This window comes from Sinohyriopsis cumingii, chromosome 4, assembly GCF_028554795.1.
Source record: "Sinohyriopsis cumingii isolate HCF-2022 chromosome 4, ASM2855479v2, whole genome shotgun sequence".
Taxonomy (NCBI): Eukaryota; Metazoa; Mollusca; class Bivalvia; order Unionida; family Unionidae; genus Sinohyriopsis; species Sinohyriopsis cumingii.
Window position 1 is genome coordinate 123,989,627 of NC_142964.1, and position 21,240 is coordinate 124,010,866.

Here is a 21,240-nt window from a genome sequence, read left to right on the forward strand (position 1 = left end):
GGATTAAAAGCTTCCCTCCTTTGTTGGAATCCGACATGTTCTAAATCTTGACTCCATGTGGGCACGCTTTTTTAATTCATTATTTATCATGAAAACAATTATATATTCCTTTCAAATTATTTGCATCCACCCGAGTTGTGCAACAAAGGAATATAGTGACACAGTTTAAGGAATCCTGCATACAACTATGTGGATGTACGGATTATGGACTACATGACATAGCATAAGCTCTTTTGACAAGCAGAGCTAAGAAATAATATACAGCCTACAATTCAACAAATATGAACATAAATACTTGCCCAATGCCACATTAGCTTACCCTTGTTAATACTGGTCAGGAAGTTTTCCACCAAATTAAAAAGCAGTGTCCGATATCCATAAATAGTCTGGGTGCTGCTGTAGCCTCCCTCTACACTGCATCTATCAGAAATGACAAAATTTATTTTAACAACAAAATTTTGCTTCAAATACATGCAACTACATATCAGAAATATTTAGGGACAGTAATCAGCAATATTTAAATGTAGCAATCAACAATATTTAGAGGCAGTAATCAGCAATATTTAGAGGCAGTAATCAGCAATATTTAAAGGTAGTAATCAGCAATATTTAGAGGCAGTAATCAGCAATATTATGGGGCAGTAATCAGCAATATTTAAAGGCAGCAGTCAGCAATATTTAGAGGCAGCAATCAGCAATATTTCAAGACAGTAATCACCAACATTTAAAGGCAGTAATCAGTAATATCTAGAGGCAGTATTCAGCAATATTTAAAGGTAGTAATCAGTAATATCTAGAGGCAGTATTCAGCAATATTTAAAGGTAGTAATCAGCAATATTTAGAGGCAGTGATCAGCAATATTTAAAGGTAGCAATCAGCAATATTTCAAGACAGTAATCAGCATTATCTAGAGGCAGTAGTCAGCAATATTTAAAGGTAGTAATCAGCAATATCTAGAGGCAGTAATCAGCAATATTTAAAGGTAGTAATCAGCAACATTTAAAGGTAGTAATCAGCAATATTTAAAGGCAGTAATCAGCAATATTGAAAGGTAGTAATCAGCAATATTTAAAGACAGTAATCAGCAATAATGAAAGGTAGTAATCAGCAATATTGTGAGGCACTAAGAGTTCCAAACAATTTTGGAGTTCAAACCTGACTTGGATTGTGTTTTGATTATGGAACCTGGTATATATTCAGAATTATTGAACAGCAATTTTTATATCATACCACATACTCCAGTCTCAACCCGACAGTAAAAGGTCTGCAAATTGATATGGGTTGGGAGCTGATATGTAGTATGATACAGACAGAGGGCTGATACGGGGTACAAGATAGGTTGAGAGCTAATATGGGGTATGATATGGGTTGAGACATGATACTAGACATGATATGGGTTGAGAACTGATTTGGAATATTATATAGGTTGATGACTGACATGAGTATGATATGGGTTGATATCTAGGTCAGGTCAAGCCACACCTGCTACTGTAACAGTCAACAGTACAAAATAATAACCCAGAATAAACAGCTACACATTCATAGCTGCCAACCTTCCAGGCTCGCAATTAGTGAAAACAGGGATAAAAATTAGTGCATTTGGACACGAATTAGTGAAAAATACATGACAATAACTCCATCCACTCTGACCGTCAATACTACACTATATCAAGATCGCAATATAAAACTAAAACACAACATATATGCAGAAATATATCTGCATTTCTATTTATTACGGTATTCATGAACTTCACTTGTTCTTGTTGTTACTTATCAAGACATGATACTGTGGCAGACTTGAACTTCCTCAACTGCTTGATCATAAATTTGTTTTCAAACCAGTTCAGACTTCTTCCCTGTTGGTTGATCTTGGTGACTAAAATTGCTGACAAATTTTCTGCACCTAAGGAGACCCTAAAGTCTGTCATATTTTTCCTCACTAGAGAAAATACTCTTTCACTGTCTCTGTTGCTCTAAGGATTGCAAAGGAGCTGCAGCACTTTTGGTTCTTCTACAGGAAAATTTGGAAGCGATCTTCGAGTCCGGGAACATTTGTCGGAACAAATGTTTAGCATGGTCTCCAGCTGATAAAGGTAGATTGTGTTCCTCAAGAAAAGTAACAAATAATGCGTCAGCATTGGTATCCTGCAGGTCTTCCATCAATGGTTTAAAATATTCCCAAGCTGAAATCTGCGAATTAATTTTCCAAACTTCTACATGTTTTTTGCAACTGATTTGCTTCCACACATCGTCTCTGCCACCATGCCCAATACTAAAAATGTGTGCAAAAAGCATGATGCATATCAATGTTTAATGGCAGAATGCACTGCCAATATTTGATATATTCCAAATTAAACTTCACTTTTTGAGCAATACATTTCTTTTTCCTTGGTGGCGAAGCCATTTTCAAGATCTTACATGCGAAGCTGAACAGTAATTCAAATCAGTGTTGGTGACGCATGCGCAGAACGAAATTCTGGTTAGGCCCCTGTTTCTCTCAAAAGCATTTGTAAAACTACTCTTATACATATAGATTAAAATAGGCTAAAATGCTTGCTACTGGACCAACTGTACCAATTGGCTGTAGTTCTACTAATATCGCGATCAGCAGTACCGGACTGTTTTGGCAACTGCCAATATCACAACTAGCGCTTAACAGGAAATTGGTTATTTTATTAAAGATTCAAAATAATTGAGAATAATAGAATTCGTTGCTTGTGGCGTGAATCAGTGAATTGCTGAAAAAGTCATGAAATTCACACCAAAATCATGAGGGCTGGCAGCTATGCACATTCCTCCCTCTGGAAAAACCTCTCTGGTGGATCAGACAGCCAGGCAGATATGGTCATCCCCCAATGGTGAAAGCAGATGGCACATACTGTGTGGGCAGCACCGGATACAAGCTCAGGTGTAGTAAGATTTGATGGCAATCCACAGCATCCAGCCCTGTCTCAAGATGTCTAAATATTTTCATACCACTGGATTCAGACAGATTTTCATGAAAGAGTGACAGTGACTCGGCACAACTTTCCCTCACTTAAACAGTCTATCCCATAGAGGTGCATAATTGAGAGTCAAAAATCCATGTGTCAAAACTGGGGGCCAGGTTGAATAAAAACAAACTCTCTGTCAAAACTGGGGGATAAATTAAAAAATCTGAAGGTCTCGGATGCACAAACGAGGGTAAAGGGACACACTGCTTAAATACAACTCTTGCACAGGTCATGATATTATTTCCCTCCGCCCCCACCAGACACCTTCAAGTCCTATGGCAATGGGAGAGCAATAAAGTCACAGGTAGGAATACACTGGACACTGTAGCTACAGAACTGCACAAAGGCAGTTCAGGGTACAGGCTCAATTTTCACTGGACTAAAGCAGCAGTGGAACTTGGCAGCCCCTGGACAACTAAACATCCCTTTTTAGGATCATAATGATCACAAATGTAGCATGAGTTATGGACCTAAAAAAAGGTCCTGCAAACATTACCTGCTTTACCTTAACTCTGGTCAGCATACCATGACTGACAGGGATCCCCTCTTAGTTATAAAAAATCTACAACGATGACACAAATCACCAGTGGTATCTGGAATGTGCACATACCAATGGACAGTACATTAGCATATAGACCAGAGAGTTGCTGTTGTGGTGGGAATTAATGCCATTTTTCAGCACAAGATAGGCCATACATGGCAGCCAGTATTAATGGCGGAGGAAGAACCCAGGGAAACCCCAGAAAGAACCACCGACCCACGAGAAGCTACTGGCAAGCTTTCTCACATACCCACATAGGCCAAACCCACGACTCAAACCCATGCAGACAGAGTTGAGATGGCAGTGATCCGTAACGGTGAGCGCTTTAGACCACTCAACCACTCAGGGCTCCTAGACTAAAGAGAAGAACAGCTCTAGCTGGTAGACAACTGGTCAGATTCAACATCAGATTACAGTCCTGAGTTTCTCTCGCCAAGCTGACTGAAGTAGGAATTGGCTTCTGGTGTGGCACAAGTAAATAAGAGTGACAATAAGCTGGTGTTGTGTATGCCATCAAATCATAAAAAAAGATGTGCAGCTATCATCAGTACCCCAAATAAGAAAAACCTAGATAATAATTTAAGAAATGGAGTCTCTTACTGCAGAAGCAACAAAGGCAGACAAGTTCATCATCCTTTCATCCTTGGTGACTTCGCTAGAGTTGGCAAAGATCACCATACATGACCATACATGACCAGGTGTCATTTGCAATACTGGCTTCGGCAGACCCAATAAAAATAGACTCCTCTATCTGGGAAAATGAGCTGAAATGAACCTCCTAATCAGTGGCAGTCTTCTGCCTGCAAAAACCACAACATGATGTCATCAATGCTCCAAACACTGGCTATGTCAATGTCAGGAGATGATGAAATTCAGATGAGGCTGTTGTGATTCCATCCTACACAGATAGGAATGATATTAAGAACTTCTATTATACTTTCAAGGCAATCTATAGGCCAGTCAACAGAAATATGTCCAATACTGAGTGCTTACAACACCACACTGCTCACTGACAAAGAGAAGTTACTACAAATATGCAGAGAACACATGCACAACATATGCAATTGACAGTCATCTATCATTAAGAAGACTGCCCCAAGTGGAAATCTACGTATTACTTGCTGATCCTCCAATGCTGAATAAAACAGAAAGCAACTGACCTGCTGTCAAATATCTATGCACCTGGACCAGATGCTTTACAGAAACTTTTCTGTACTATACCAGTACAAGGATGCATTAAATTTCCTTTTGTATGAGCAAAAAGGCAGCAGAGTCCTCTGACAACCATCAAGGCATCTCCTTGCTGATAATAGCCAGCAAAATCCCTGCCAGAATTCTGCTGAATCATCTTGTGCATCACGCTGATCAAGGGTTCCAACCTGAGAGTCAATCTCACTTTACGACAGGATGAGAGACCACAGACATGATGTTTGCAGCTCATCAACTCCTAAAGAAATCCCTGGAACAAAATTCCAACCTGTATATAACATTCATGAACCTAACAAAAACATTCTACATGATCAGTCAGCAAAATCTGGTTACCCAGAGAAATTCATTGTAATAGTTCAACAATTCCATGATGGCATCTTGCTTATGTTGTGGATAATGAAGAGTCATCTGAACTATTCCCAGTCACTAATGGAGTCAAGCAAGATTATGTTGGCCTTTCAGTATGACATTTTCTGCCACGCTTACTGATACCTTCTGTGACTGTGACACTGGGACTGACATCAGACACCAGACTGATGGCAAGCTTCGAGAAAACTACAGGCAAGGATGAATTTACAGGAAGTAACTGTTCATAATCTATTTGCTGACGAATGTTTCCTGAATGCCAAATTTGAGTCAGACATGCAACAGGCCATTTTTCTCCAGCTTGAGACTGTTTTCACAATCATTGTCAAGATGACAGAGGTGATGCACCAACCTACACCAGGAGAGCCTACCATCATAAAAAATGCTGAAACCTTCCTGGCAGTGGACAAGTTCACTTATCTCAGTATAACAGTGTCACGTACAGTCAACATTGATGGTGCAACCAATGCCAGAACTGCTACAGCAAATGTGGTCCTTGGCAGACTAAAGGCAGATGTCTGGGAGCAGAGAGGCATTAGTCTACAAACAAAACTGAAATTTTCTTGCCAACCTTGCTGGATGCATGTGAAACCTGGATGGTGACAGATGCCATGCCAAGAAGCTGAACCATTTTCACATGGACTGCCTGTGGAAACTGATGAGGGCAAGTTGGCAGGACTGGATCAAGGACAATGAGGTCTCATACAGGCAGGTTTTCTAAACAACCACACCATGCCAAGTCATCTGGATGAATGAATAGTGACTACCAAAGTAAATCTACTATGGTGAGCTGAAGGAGGAAAAGAAATTTCAGGGTGATCAAAAAAGATGCTTCAAAAACCAAATCAAAGTCATCCTTGAAACACATCAACACTGACCCCTGAGTCTTGGGAAAATCTATGTCAGGACCAGTCCACCTGATGACATATCATCCATACAAGATACAAAGCAATACACAAATTACAAAGCTACAGACTTTAAACTGAGGAAGGGAAATGCTTAAGTGCATGCAGTGTAATTGTCAGAACTGCAACATGTCCCCTTTTGATCAAGCAACTCAAGTGGCATCTCCCATCACATATCAGTTCAGAGCACAAACTGGCCTTATCAACCACTCATGTACTCACAGAAACCAAACCAGTAAGTAACATCATGGATATCTTCAAAATCAATGAACTTGAAGGACAAAAAACTGATACGGGTTTAGGGATTTATGTGTGGTATGAAATTAATAGAGTGCGGACATGGGACATGATATGAATTGAAAGCTGATAAGGTTATAGTATGAGTTAAGGGCTAATATGGTTACAGTATGGAGCGTGATATGGTTTGAGGGCTGACATTGGGTAAGATATGAAAATTGCCACAAACTTTTGACCATGTATTGTAAATTCACTAGTTCTGGTAGGGTTCCATAAATACTTACATATAAGCTAGGTCTAAGTACAAGTAAGTCTGATATACCATAGCATGATGATGATGACTGCCATTGTAATAATTTACATTTATTATTCAGGAAGGTAACTGATAAAGAACGAGTTAGTTTAAGTTTGATCAATTTAAAAACAACAATGGCAACAATTTCCCATAAATTTGAAAGGGCACCACCACAAACACCAGGATGATTCCATTTAGTCTCTCTACCCTATAACAAGTCTTACTCCTGAATATCCTGGATAAACTGAACACTCTGTACTAATTGCTGCCTTGACATTCTTCACATTTCAAATTCTCGATCAGCTGCAAAGAAAAAAAAGAAATATATTAAAGTAGTCTTAAATATTTATATCACAATGTACTCAAGTACATGTCCTGCATGCTTTAACATTTACAGTACTCTAGTACATGTCCTGCATGCTTTAACATTTACAGTACTCTAGTATATGTCCTGCATGCTTTAACATTTACAGTACTCTAGTACATGTCCTGCATGCTTTAACATTTACAGTACTCTAGTACATGCCCTGCATGCTTTAACATTTACAGTACTCTAGTACATGTCCTGCATACTTTAACATTTACAGTACTCTAGTACATGCCCTGCATGCTTTAACATTTACAGTACTCTAGTACATGCCCTGCATACTTTAACATTTCCAGTACTCAAGTACATGTCCTGCATACTTTAACATTTCCAGTACTCAAGTAGATTTCATGCATACTATAACATTTCCATTACTCAAGTACATGTTGTGCATACTTATAAATCTCCAGCAATTTAACAACTTTTGACCAATCCCCAGCAATATGTGAGAAAATATCTATTATAGAATAGCATTTTTATATGATATAGAAAAATTATAAAAGGAAAGATTTAACCTGTCTTCATACATTTTTTTGTCCACAGCAAATGGATTGGAGAAACACCTATGCCAATACCTACTGTTTCTGCTTGCTAATAAATCAGGTCCAAAAGCAACATAGACCCCAATCTGCTATCATATAATGCACTGATGGATCAGGGTACAAGTTGTTTGTTCAAAAAATTATTCCAAATAAACTGCACCCACAGGACTTGCTGGGACTTGAGCTTCAGTCAAATATGCATTATACATACAATTCTCAGAGGACAACAAACCTTATATCTGTGTAATGCTTTCCTGTGATATCCCTAATTATCCCCCATCCCAATACACTCCTCTTTTTTATCTTTGGTCAGCCAATCTACAAAACAGTCAATGGCTAGACTTAGGTAAACAGACAAGTGTTAACTAAGTAACAATTAATTCTTCTCTGATTTGATGACTTAAAGAAACTGAGGTTTTATTGACTGTGTAAGGAAAGCACCAAAGACTGTTAGGCAAATAAATCATGCCCTTTCTTTGTTTTAATGGTGTTTAACTTTGTAATGACACATACATCAATCATGAAAGTATTCAAAACTTTCTCAAAGTCTGATTTGGACAGTGACGTCAAATGATTAATATGCAATAACAATAACTGCTAGCATGATTTAGATGAGCACTATAGTATCAGTAAGCACTTTTTAAAGGAGTGCAGAATGAGTCAACATAATCTCTTTTCATTTTGGGGGGAAACTGACTTGTGATAAAGAATAACACTAAAGCTAATAAAACGTAAAAAAATTAATGAAAATTAACACAAGAAATTGAATTCGAATTTTTGAAGTATAGTTAGTACTGACTTTACAACAACTATGGCAAAGGAAGCTGCTAAAATGGTGGCAGAAATGTGAGAACTAAAAATCAGAGTAGGAGAAGCAGTTCTCATGGATGAAAATATACTGAAATAAGATTGTATATTAAAGGGTATTTGTGAGTAGTGTAAGACAAAATCACTTCACTTGAAATGGAAATACTAACTTGTCGCTATCAACTTTCTTATCAGTCATGGAATTAACCCAAATCATTTAACTGCTGTTGCCATGCTACGAAAATACCAACTGACAATCCTGTAGGTTGTTGAGAAAGTTAAAGAAATTAGTGTGAAAAATGTTGAATGCAAAACAGAAGCACCCTTGTAGACATACATTAACCAGAATGCCATCTATACATTTATTAAGAAAATTATTATTAATAGGATTATTTTTATCAGATTGTTTTTATTTCAGTCAATATTATTTAAATGTAAAGAAGAACAAATCATTTTGTTAATTCTGACAGATGTTGCACCTTTCATCTGTTGTGCATAAAAAGCAGTCCCAACCAAAGTTGAACTTGTTTGACATTTAAAAGTAGATTATACTTTTCTTACAAACTATAAATCAAAGAACAGAAAGTTTATAATGGGTAATGATTTAATATTAAATTTATGAAACTCTCACAAGGCTTGCAAAAGCTGGACATTATTCAACTCATTTCATAAATTCAATATTAAATAATTACCCATCTGAGATTCTCTTTATGTGCTTGCTAAAATTTGTCTTATGTATTCTATGCATTTGCCAAATCTGTCATTCATCTTTGATTCTATGAAGTTTCATGCTGATGTTCCAAATTAATTTATTTGGTGCACATCACTTTGTCAGTAGATTATACTTTTCTTACAAACTATAAATCAAAGAATAAGCATCCTTCCGAATAAACAGAACATTTAACACAGACAAAATCATTTTTCAATACAGAATGTCCGATGTGTGTGATGTCGCATTGTTTAATGTACTACCCGTACAGTTGACAATCCATGTTTACACAACCTTAAAGTGTCACTTTCACACCTAAACATTACACTGATATTGCAATATTCACGGGAATTAAGGTTTACTGGATGCCCCATATTTACTATCTGTATTCGTGACCGGATGTCTGAAGTGTTTGATTTGGAATAGCTGACTACAGAATATGCAAACAAATTTCATTCTGAGTTGGAATTGCATCACATATTTACCACATAAATATGCAGTGGCTGGATAACTTCTGCCAGTTTGGAGAATGGTTTATGTCCACATTCTTCTGTGAACAGAGGTGAGTTTATTTACTTCTGTAAGTTAACATTTAAACCACACTTGTATGTAAGGTGGATTCCATGCTACAGGTATACCATCGCCCTCAACCCATAGCCCACACAAGCAACACTCAAAGTTTTACTTGTTGTTATTGTTTCTGTCTTGTGGTTTTAGCCATTTTTCATGTTATATGTTATACGTTACATAACAAACAGATGAGATCATTTATCCCAAATTCCAAATCATGGGTTGATAGGAAAAATGGTGGCCAAAACTGTTCACTGAAAACATAAAATTTCAGAAGGCGGGGTTAAAATGTTTTCCCACAATCACAGCCAATCAGTAAAGAGAATACTGCACAACACTTTCATGGGCTTATCTGGACCAATCAGAATCACATAAAGTGATATTTTAATAGGTGGCAATATCAAAAATATGAAACTGCACATACTATAGGAAAACTATACCTACTGTGTGATACACAGTACATAGGACAAATTTGGCAAATGCATATAATACTTGACAAATTTGGCAAGTGCATATACTACATCACAGATTTGACAAATGCATATAGTACATATAGATTTGGCAAGTGAATATAGTACACATGACAGATCTGGCAAGTACATAAAGTACACATAACAGATTTGACAAATACAGATCATAGATTTGACAAATGCATATAGTACACATACATTTGGCAAGTGCATATAGTAAATATAGATTTGGCAAGTGCATACAGTACATATAGATTTGGCAAGTAAATATAGCACACATAGATTTGGCAAATGCATATAGTACATATAGATTTGGCAAGTGAATATAGTACACATCACAGATTTGGCAAATGCATATAGTACACGACAGATTTGACAAATGTGGATAGGACACGACAGATTTGGCAAATGCATACAGCACATGACAAATTTGGCAAGTGCTTATAGTACATCATAGATCTGACAAATGTATATTGTCGTTGTTGTTGTTGTAGGGTTTAATACCATTTTTAGCACAAGATAGGCTATACATGGTGGCCAGTATCAATGGTGGAGGAAGAAACAGGATACCCCAGAAAGAACCACCAACCCATGAGAAGCTGCTGGTAAGCTTTCTCATGTACCCACACCAGCTGAGCCCATGCGTAAACCCACATAGACAGAGGTGAGACAGCAGTGATCTGTAACAGTGAGTGCTTTAGACAACTCAGCCACTCAGGGACCCTAACAAATACATATAGTACTTGTGACAGATTTGACAAATTCATATAGTACATAGAAAGATTTTGCATGTGCATTCAGTACATGTACAAAGATTTAACAAGTGCATGTAGTACAGATGACAGATTTGGCAAGTGTATACTGTACACACGACAGATTTGACAAGTGCATATAGTACACATGACAGATTTGGCAAGTGCATATAGTATACATGACAAATTTGACAAGTGTACAGTAATACCTCAAACATTCGCGAGGTTAGGTTCCAGAACCAGTCACGGATCAGGAGGAATCGCGAATGTTTGGTACGATTCACTAAAAATGCTAATAAATGGTTATTTCTAGGGTTTAAACCCTAAATATGACCCAAATCATGCTCCCAAAGCACTTTAATTTCATTTAAAAGTTAGCTTAATACATTACCCTTAAAAAGAGAAATAAATGGTTGACGTAAAAATAGAGTACAGTATCGCCTAATGGGTATTTGCCACACTAGCACATTTACAGTATGGTACATGTATACTAATATTACCCCTATACTAATTCATTGGCTGCCATTTTCTTTTGCACTCACAGTAAGGTAAAACCAAGTAACAAATGGGACTGTAAACTTAATGACTGACGTTTTCTTTGTCATTGTCAGAAAGGTAAACTAGGTAAACTTCATATGTCACAGAAGTCATATAACGAAGCTACAATTCAATAAAATAAAGAAAACATGTATGTAGAGGGTACCAATGAAAATTTCGTGAATCCATGAATTCGCGAATCCAGAAATGCGAATGCACAAGATATTACTGTATATATTACATAGATTTGGCAAATGCACATATTTGGTGCATCTATTATCATTTGATAAATCAGAGTTGTGAATTCACTATCTAATAGGCTGGGGACAAATTACTATAAATGTGCTTCTTCTTACACTACATAATATGGTCACATGACTGGTCATTTGGATCAATACCTGCATGGCAGAAAAACAAAACTTTGTATTGAACAAGAAATATTTACACAAATTCTAACAAATTCAGTTTGTCAATTCTCAAATGGATTCAGGTGAAGCTTAAACATAAGTTATATACATAATAATTTCTATATATAATAATTTCTATACATTATAATGAAAATGCAAACTTTATACAGATTTCTAAAGACCTACTGGCTCTTTTAAATACCATCATGAGGATCCAATCATGTGATTTACCTGAGACCTTGAAATCTCAGTGTTTGACAAGTAAAGTTTTTAAAGTGTCTATCAACATGGCCATGCAGGCGCGTTTACTTATTTTAAATCAAATGTTAATTGCTGTTCTAAAAGTTGATGCTAATCTAATTTAACCAAACACTATTCAATCCTGATTTTTCAATGCTCTGCACTTTAACTGTCATCACAAAACTTTCAGGTGAAATTTATTGACTGCTATTAACATTTACGATGGTGGCCAAGTAATAAACTGGATCAAAGCAAGAGGACACCAGGTCTACTCATAATAACAGGGAAGTACAATTTTTATTTTCAACACAACTTTAACTGTGTCATTACCATGCGACATTCAATCAAGTTTATACTGGATCACACCTATAGACTAATCTTGTCCATATGTCTACATACCTTAACACTGTTTTTTGCCATATGTATTTCTCCAGGAATGTGTAAAATGACCTTCCAAGAAATATGGATGGAAGAGGATCCAAATAAAATAAATAACAGACAAGTAATTATAGCCTTTTAAAGGAATGTGATCAAAAACTAAAAAATTACATCCATTACTGAAAATAGTTCATACTGAATTCCTACATTACCTGGATGATCTGTACTATAATTCCATATATTACCATGATTTCCCAATCCCCAAAACCCTTCATAAAGTTTATAAAACAAGCAGAAGCAAATGGTGCATAACTATTTCTGTTGTTTTGGAAGCCATACTGATGGTGTAAATACATAAATGCAACTCAGTGTATAAGATCCAGATTATTACTTACTTCAAAATCAAGTTTTTCCTTTCAGTTTGTTGTATATTTGGTTCAGTGGATTTTCAAGTGACAAGGAACTGAAAGAACCTCTGTTAAAGGGCCATACTTGAGACCACACATTTAAAATTACTTATAAAGATTTTTAATCATTCTGAGTGAAAAAAAGCTTAAATTATTCTCTACTCATACAGGTTGGAGAACAATTCTTACCACTTTTTCCCCGGTTCTTTTAAAATCATGCACTAACAACCTAACTTGTTCCTTGGCAATAGAATACATAAAAGCAGGCAACAGTATTTGTGAAGAATTTTGCAGCCAATTCAGTACCAAATGATGCGGGGCCCCGAGTGGCCGAGTGGTCTAAAGCGCTCTTCGTTACGGATCACTGCCATCTCACCTCTGTCTGCGGCGGTTCGAGTCTAAGATTCAGCATGTGGGCATGTGAGAAAGCTTGCCATTAGCGTCTCGTGGGTCGGTGGTTCTTTCCGGGGTTTTCCGGGTTCTTCCTCCACCATTAATACTGGCCGCCATGTATAGCCTATCGTGCTGAAAAATGGCGTTAAACCCCACAACAACAACAACAACAACCAAATGATGCCACATGTTAAAAAATTATGACCTATTCAGACATGATTAATAAATTACATTTGTTCTTATTTAAATGAAAATAAAATTTCTGCTTATTTTAACTTAAGTTTGTGCAGCTCTGTAAGTCACATTAATGTTTCTGATAGAAATGGACGTATTTTACTTATTCATTGGTTAACAAAATGAGATCATTCTGTTACACAATGTGACATGGAAAGGCTGCAGTGATGTCTGCTTCTCTGCAGTTCTGATAAAAATCTTGAAATTGATGATATTGGAAGTTTATGGAGGTGAATATATGTCATTTGACATATAAGTAGTGACGTAACGGGATTTGTCTGCTATCATTTCACAGTGAAGTTTTGTAAAAATGTCTGGCTGGGTCATTCAAAATAATTATGAAAACAAATTTGACAAGGAAATCATAAAAGTGAAGGCAAAGTTAATAACACAACACAGAATTAAAATAATAATTTCAATTTATTTTGGACAAAAGCCACACACCTTTAACAAAATTATAAATTTTAAATGTTGTACATCAAAATTTTGTTACTGATTCTGAGTCATCTTTGCCATGATCATATAACACAGAACTGGTGGTACCATTGTGGACCCTTGCAACACTGAACCCAGAATATTTCCATCATCTCATCTTCATCATTCTCACCAGCAAACTCTTCCACAGTTGGGTCAGAAGATTTGCATTCACTGCATATATCAAAATCAGAGCTACATTTCTTTTCTTCTAAACATTTTCTTGATTTATATTCCTCTTCAGTTTTTCAACTGTTTTCAGTGCTTTTTTTTTCTCTAATCTCTTCTTCATACATCCTTCATTTAATGTTTGCCTTTTCTTCTCTACCACTGCCTTTTCATACATATATATATATATATATATATATATATATATATATATATATATACAGAGAGAGAGAGAGAGAAAGAGAGAGAGAGAAATATAAGGCAGGGTGCATGCATGCAAGTGTGTGTCTTCTCTTACTTGAATTATGCCCTCTATTTCCCATTATGCATATTTGCATTTAACATTGGATTTAAGCAATACTTTATTCTCAAGCAGAAAGAGTTCCGAGTTGTATGTATAGTTCGCATATGTATAAAAATTACCATATTCATATCTAGTGTATTTTGGCCATATGACTTTAAAAGAGAAAAGAAGCTATGAGGCAATAGCTGGGCGGCAAGTTCAAAGACTTAGACTAGCTGCTGAGTGGTAGGAAAATGTGTTGATATTTACAATGACTGAATTAAGAGGCAGAAAGACCCAGAGATGTACATGTGGTCATTATAAGAGTACACCCAGTGAACAACTTTAGCTTTCATTATCTTGTTCATTTCCAAGTGTAGCCAAATAAGTAGTGCACATGACCTCAAAAACAAGGCATGTCAAGACTTAAACAAAATGCCATTTGCAAATCTGGATAAGTACTTAGGGGTTAAAAAGCAAATCTATGAAGAAGTTGCTAGAACTGATAGTTAAGACAGAACAGTAGCCAAGTGTACAGAAGTGTGTGATCCATGGCTTAGTGATTGGAATAAGGCCTTTCCTTGAACTGACAAAATTCAGTCTCACTCTAATTGACAAACAAGTCAGTGGTGTAAAGAATTTGCAAAGTTAAACTCAATGACAACCACTGGTTCTTCTCATCTTGACATTTAGCCACTTCAGGTATGCCCACTATGTTTATGGGGACTGCAACTTTTGCTGGTTAGACTCCTATTTTTACCTAAATAGGAGTCCTGGACTCCTAGTTTTAAAATCCTAGTGAGACTTATGACATAATATTTAGACTTCGATTTCTATGAATATTGTATATTTTTCTTAATATATTTGCCCAATGGTTTAAAAATACAGAGTCTAATAACGTGGTACTTCCATGACACAGCGATGTCTGCCTTTATTTTCCCATTATTAGGCCTACAGGTTCATTTATACTTTTAAACTGATTTTATGAAGAAATAATGTACACACAGCAGTTAAAATATATAGATGACCAATTCTATTCTTAAACCAAAAATTGCTATTTAAATACTGTTGTTTAAGTTTCTTCACACTCATTGCCATCTTTTTACTATCAAAGGATAAATTGTGGAAATCTTGCAGTGATAGTTGCCAACTTAGGCTTCAAAGGATTAATGGTCAATCAGCTATCAAAACACATTCTTGTGAATGCACAAGGATTTTTTGTTGGCGCAATTGATATCAACACCAACTATCTGATGGCCTGATGCCTAAATTTTGCCTTGAGCTACAACAAAACACTAGATCTAACCTGACTAAGGCAAGGGAAACTACTGTCACCCAATGTACCCCTAAAAAATCACAGCGCAAAGTCATTTTCGCTTTCCTAACAGAAAACAAAGTTTATATTTTTTAGATGACTTAGTTACCTACCGATTTTGGTCTTCTAACTTGTGGTTTGATTGCCACTGCTGGGAAGATGTTAGATAAGTAATGTGGTATAAAGCCTTCTGCTCTAATGTATCTATCTCAGGTTGGACATACTGATTTTGCTGCCTGTATATCTTCATCAGATGATGATTTTGCTGATGTGGATGGGACACATGAGGGAATGAGTTGACAATTCACCATTTTCAAGTAGCTATTTTCTTGTCAATAGTGTCAAGATTCATGGGTGAATCCATTTTTTGTAAAGGCTTCATTGACCTAAGAAGTGGATAAGTGATCATGTCACTAATAATGGTGTACACTGTTCCATTAAAGGGCAGCACTTTTTTTTCAATATGTCTTTTCTAAAAGAGTTATTTCCCCGTTCTGAGAAGAAGAAAAAAATCAATGCTCGCTGTTAATTGATCCTTCATCTTTCTTTGCAACAAAAATATGGAGCCTGGAGATGAAAAGAATGCAGGCAGGTTTGTATAAACAACATCTGATACCAAACTGGAAATGATTGCTCCAGTCATGCTGTTGGGTGTACATTAGGTGAAATAGGAATACACTCAATTCAGAATGCTTTTTTGTGAAAAATATGTAACAATTTTTGACAGTGTCTGCTACAGAAGTGGAGCCTACATCAAGGTATGGTTTCATGATGTAGTTCTTTTTGACCCATGTATGCTAACTGTAGCACTTGACTCCCCAAGTACAGTGCAACCCCGCTACAACATGCCCCGCTGTAATGTAAATTTGGATATGTGATCGTGGCATGGCTCCCAAAATTTTGTATATTCATTCTCACATTAAAAAATATTTTTTGTTCCAAATACTAAAATGGTGCATAAAAAATTTATTATCATTTTGGGGAAGAGATCATGTACGAATTCGAGTATAATATGATATATAATACGATTGTGGCATGGTTCCTGAAATTTTAAATACATGAACATGTATTTTTCTCATACCCGGAAAAATACTTTTTTTTTTAAGTTCGAGAAATAGTGTGTAAAACGTTTATTATCATTTTGGGGAAGAGTTCGAGTATGAATTCGAATATAATAAGATCATGGATTGGCTTCTGAAATTTAACAATGTCACCAGGATCTCGAAGTGTTATGCCAAAATAAACATTATCAGAAATGTTACTTATTACTGATCCATGAGTAAAGCCAGTAAGTTGTCTTTGTGATCATCTTCAATTAATTCTGTATATATACAATCGTTGCTCAAAAAATAGCCAACGTGTTTCTTCTGTACCTGCATCAACAACCAAGCAGCAGGCAATGCAGTGGTTCATAAAAGATTCTCACAATTTAATAAACATCAAAAAACAAAGCCACCAACATATTTGCTGGGCTTGTCGGTGTTATTAGACGCAATCAGTTGACCAGTAAATAATGTCTGCTTTATTAGCTGGAAATTGAAAGGGTATGAAATTGTACATGCGTTCAGCTTTAAACAAATTTTTTATAAAAGTGACTCGAGGCCATTGCTGGCTTACTGCACTTAGTTCTCGGGTTTTACATGGGTATGGTGTTTGTTTATGAACTCGTTATTAATTTCCTATTTTTTATAAAAATATTTTATCATAATGGAAAAGCAAGTTTACAAACGCAAATTGTTCTCTGCATTTTGCGCAATGATTAATATAGTAGTTTTTACACATTTCTTTCGATATTCACAAAATCTTAAGTAAAAGTTATATGCACACTGAAAGCACATGTTGTCAATTATTCTTGCTGTAGTCGTTCAAACGAATAGGTGTACAAGTGTTAATTACTGGAAATTTGCAATGGATAAATGTAGACAGAAACGCATGAGAAAATTTTAGCAGTATGAAATTTGTACAGACACCATTCATAGGCCATGGAACATAATGAACCGTACACGTGCTTTGTCTATCTTAACCTAATTTTGCTGTTAATTTTTCATACTGAATTCAGACACATAATGATGTGTGACAAAATTATTGAATAGTTTAAATATGTATGCAATTTTTGCAATGGAATTACATATATTATGGATTAATTTCAATATCAGACAGCAAATAAATGATGTTGATACTTTGTTCATGCTGTATATAAGGCTTTGAATTCAGACACAATGATCTGGGAAAAAATCATTGAATACTGTAAATCTGTGTGCAATTTTTCAATGGAATTACATGCATTACTGACGAACTGAATGATATGACAGCACGATAGTAAACAGTGTTGATACCCTATTCTTCATATACATTAGATATGAATACACATATATGTGCCAATGAGTTGTTCTCTGAAAAAATTAAAATACTGTAAAACTCCACAATTAATGGGACCCAATTTTTGGACCCCAATTATCGCATTAAAGCGGGGTTCCACTGTAAGTAAAAGGGAATGTAAGGGGCTGAAGTGGGCACTATCGTTCTTGTCTTTACTTCAACAACTTACCTAATGCCTATTTTCGCTCTGACTACAATCACCCTTCTTATTTTCTAAATAGGAAACAAAACTCTGAGTGTGACTGAGAGTTGTTATTACTATGGTGACAATTAGCATACAGCAAGAATTGGTCTCCAACCAGCATGCATACTACTGGTTTTTATTCTGAACATCATTGTGCCTGTTAGTCTTTTCTCTAATAAATTCAAATTCTCACAAAGAATAAGACCTGTTTTTTCAAGTTTTGTTGGCCTACATTTCAGTTGGCTGGAATGCGATGGAAGCCAGGAATGCAGAAATCGGGTTAAGTTGAAATATACTTCTTTAATGAAACAAATATATTAATACTGAAGAAAGTGTTTAGATGGCTTTGTTTCGTTCAAGATTCTTATCAAACTTTTAACTGATTTCAGTATTCCTGGCTTCCATCGCATTCCAGCCAACTGTGTGTATGTGTGTGTGTGACTTAGATTTTTAACATAGCATTAACAATTTTTCAGTCATATTGCTATGATGTCTGCAGTATGGCAGTTTATAGTGATGTCTAGCACTGGGGCATCATGCTGCAGACATGTAGCATGATGTCCCACCCAGTCACATTATCCTGACACCAGGCCGACCAGTCCTAACACTAACCTCTTAATGCTGAGCACCAAACAAGGTAGCTGTTAGTACCATTTTTTTGTAAGTTCTTTGGTACGACTCGGGCAGGGATCGAACCCACGACCTCCCACATCTGAGACGGACACTCTAACCACTAGGCCACCGGAGCGGTTTTTCCAGCCAACTGAAATGTAGGCCAAATGAACCTGAAAACATGTCCATTTGCTTATGTGGGAATTTGAATATAATATGAAAAAGAGTTAGTAAAGTCTGACTAAAACATTATAACTTTAATTTGTAGAAAAGTGCCGATATTGGCTGCCTAAGTGTGTGAGATATTCCTGAAAATTTGAATTGTCATTCTGATGTTAAAAGACATTGGAACATGATATACAGCGCCATTATACTGGCAGTAAGACCTTGAAGCCCAAAACATAAATATTAGCGTCTAGGTCTTACATGTAGTACTAGGTGCCTGCATAAGCAAAATTAATTAGAGTTGAAAAAAAAAAAAAATGAAAACTGTCATCTGGCCACCCTCTGGAAGCTTCCAGAACAATAATGAAGCATAAAGTTGTAATTTATGTCCATTTGCATGCTAACAAATTGGAGGGATGAAAATCCTCTTTTGAGATAAAAAACTGCTAACCGAATTTTTTAAATCTCCTGATCTGTCCTGTCTTTTCTGTCACATGTCAATACAGAAAAATATATTTGTGTCACATGTATGCGATACAGAAAAATACATGTCACATGTATGCAATACAGAAAAATATATTTGTGTCACATATATGCACTACAGAAAAATACATTTCTTTCACATGTGTGCAATACAGAAAAATACATTTGTCACATGTATGCAATACAAAAAAATACATTTCTGTTACATGTATGCAATACAGAAAAATACATTTCTGTCACATACAGAAAAATGAAATTCGTTCAACAGTTATTATTTTAATCAATTTGCATTCGTAATATTTGGTCCATGAAAAATCTTCCCAATCTGAAGTAAAAACTCCTGACCAAATTTTGTAAATCTTTGTCGTTAGTCGATTTCAACATTTTGTCACATGTATTATATACAAGTTCAATGGTCGACTTACCCCGTAACATGCTATAAGGCACTGCTTATTCAAGTGGTAAAACGTCAACCCGTTCCTATACGAGGGTCAACGTCTTATAATGAAGGATTATTTAAAACGTTCCAAGGAATTTCGAAGAGGGTAAACAATAAAATCCAATAAATCAAGCGATTAGAGAAGCTTCTTGATCTTATGTAATGTATACAATTTGAAGCTGAAGGTAGTTTGTATATTAATCTAAAACGTGACTCAGAAAGATTATTTACATAGATCGACAACCGGGAGTAACTCAAGTAGGTTTAAGAAGAAAGCTTCTGCTGCAGTTGCTGGAAACCATACATTCGAATAAATACTGGAACTGAGGAAATCCGTAAAAATAATATAGCAATATCTGATAAACACTTTTGGTGTATTAACAGCTGTCTTGACAAATTTTGCGCTTTTCCCGCCGTGCTTGAAAGTTTTTCTGTTTATTTTTTCCTTCCCGACTGAAGAGGCTTGAAAAAGGTTAAGTTTAAGTGTAAAACCCCAGGACGGATCAGTAGCTGCATTATGCGAATGCGAAAACAATTCAGTCAGACAGTCAGCCATTTATCAAAAATGGTTAAATCCTGACAATTTAATCTATTGATAAGTCAATAATAAATATAATAAATGCTAAATACTTCGGTCTATTCACTATTCAGATCACTATATCATTCGAGTACTTTCCTTTTTTAAAAGTAATAAATAATTAATATTGTGTCGTCGATAGAAGTGGCTATGCTCACATGAACCCCTGGTGCGATTATTCAGCCCCCAACCTGTGCTAAAAAAAAAGCCCATCAGTTATACATAGCTACATATACGATCTCCAATTGCGGAATAGGGTGAATGCAGTATAATATGGCAGAAATGAGGACGCTGTATGGGTTGCACTGGCAGTGGATACTTTTTTTAAGTACTCGAAGTGATAGAACGACTACTGCTGCTTGAGAATATTATTCAAGAGGAGAAGGAGTTGAATTGGGATTTGACTTTTTGCGATTTCTTATCTTTGCATTCATTTTTTAAACGGTACTACTTTCACCCCCTTGCCAGTCTATGGTGATTTAAAGAAAGAAACAAAAGGAAGTGTTAACGTCAAGACCAAAAAGAATAATAATATACTTTTTTGAAAACCACGAACAAAAGGAAAAGAGAGCACAACAACAGATGAAAACTTTTAACAAAGAACAGAAGGAAGGGAGTGAAGACAAAAATGTCAGTTCTTTATAGGACATTTTGACGGAGATCAAACGTCTGAGAGAAATGCGTGTAACTTTATTGGCGACTAATAAGAGAACGAGACATTCACGATCCAAGATTTCTAAAGCTTTCATTATTACTATATCGATGTCCACCACTGAGACGCCACCAACCACCAACGGCAGT

General features: G+C 36.0%; 1 protein-coding gene across 4 annotated transcripts in view; it reads right to left on the minus strand.

The window, feature by feature from the left end:
• Positions 1–20,318, minus strand: part of LOC149802036 (serine/threonine-protein kinase atr-like) — a 305,327-nt gene extending 285,009 nt beyond the window's left edge. Inside the window, exons 1-4 of one of the 4 annotated variants that reach the window (XM_089956439.1) lie at positions 20,094–20,302; positions 18,776–18,926; positions 6,772–6,850; positions 320–420 (exon numbers count right to left, since the gene is read on the minus strand). In XM_089956439.1, the coding sequence (XP_089812565.1) occupies positions 320–420; positions 6,772–6,824 (154 nt within the window). In that variant the 5' untranslated portion in view covers positions 6,825–6,850; positions 18,776–18,926; positions 20,094–20,302. Of the gene's footprint in view, positions 1–319; positions 421–6,771; positions 6,851–18,775; positions 18,927–19,848; positions 20,069–20,093 lie in introns of those variants that run through there. The other 3 variants (XM_089956441.1, XM_089956438.1, XM_089956440.1) reach the window with 3 other exon arrangements.
• Between the last annotated feature and the right edge of the window lie 922 nt (positions 20,319–21,240).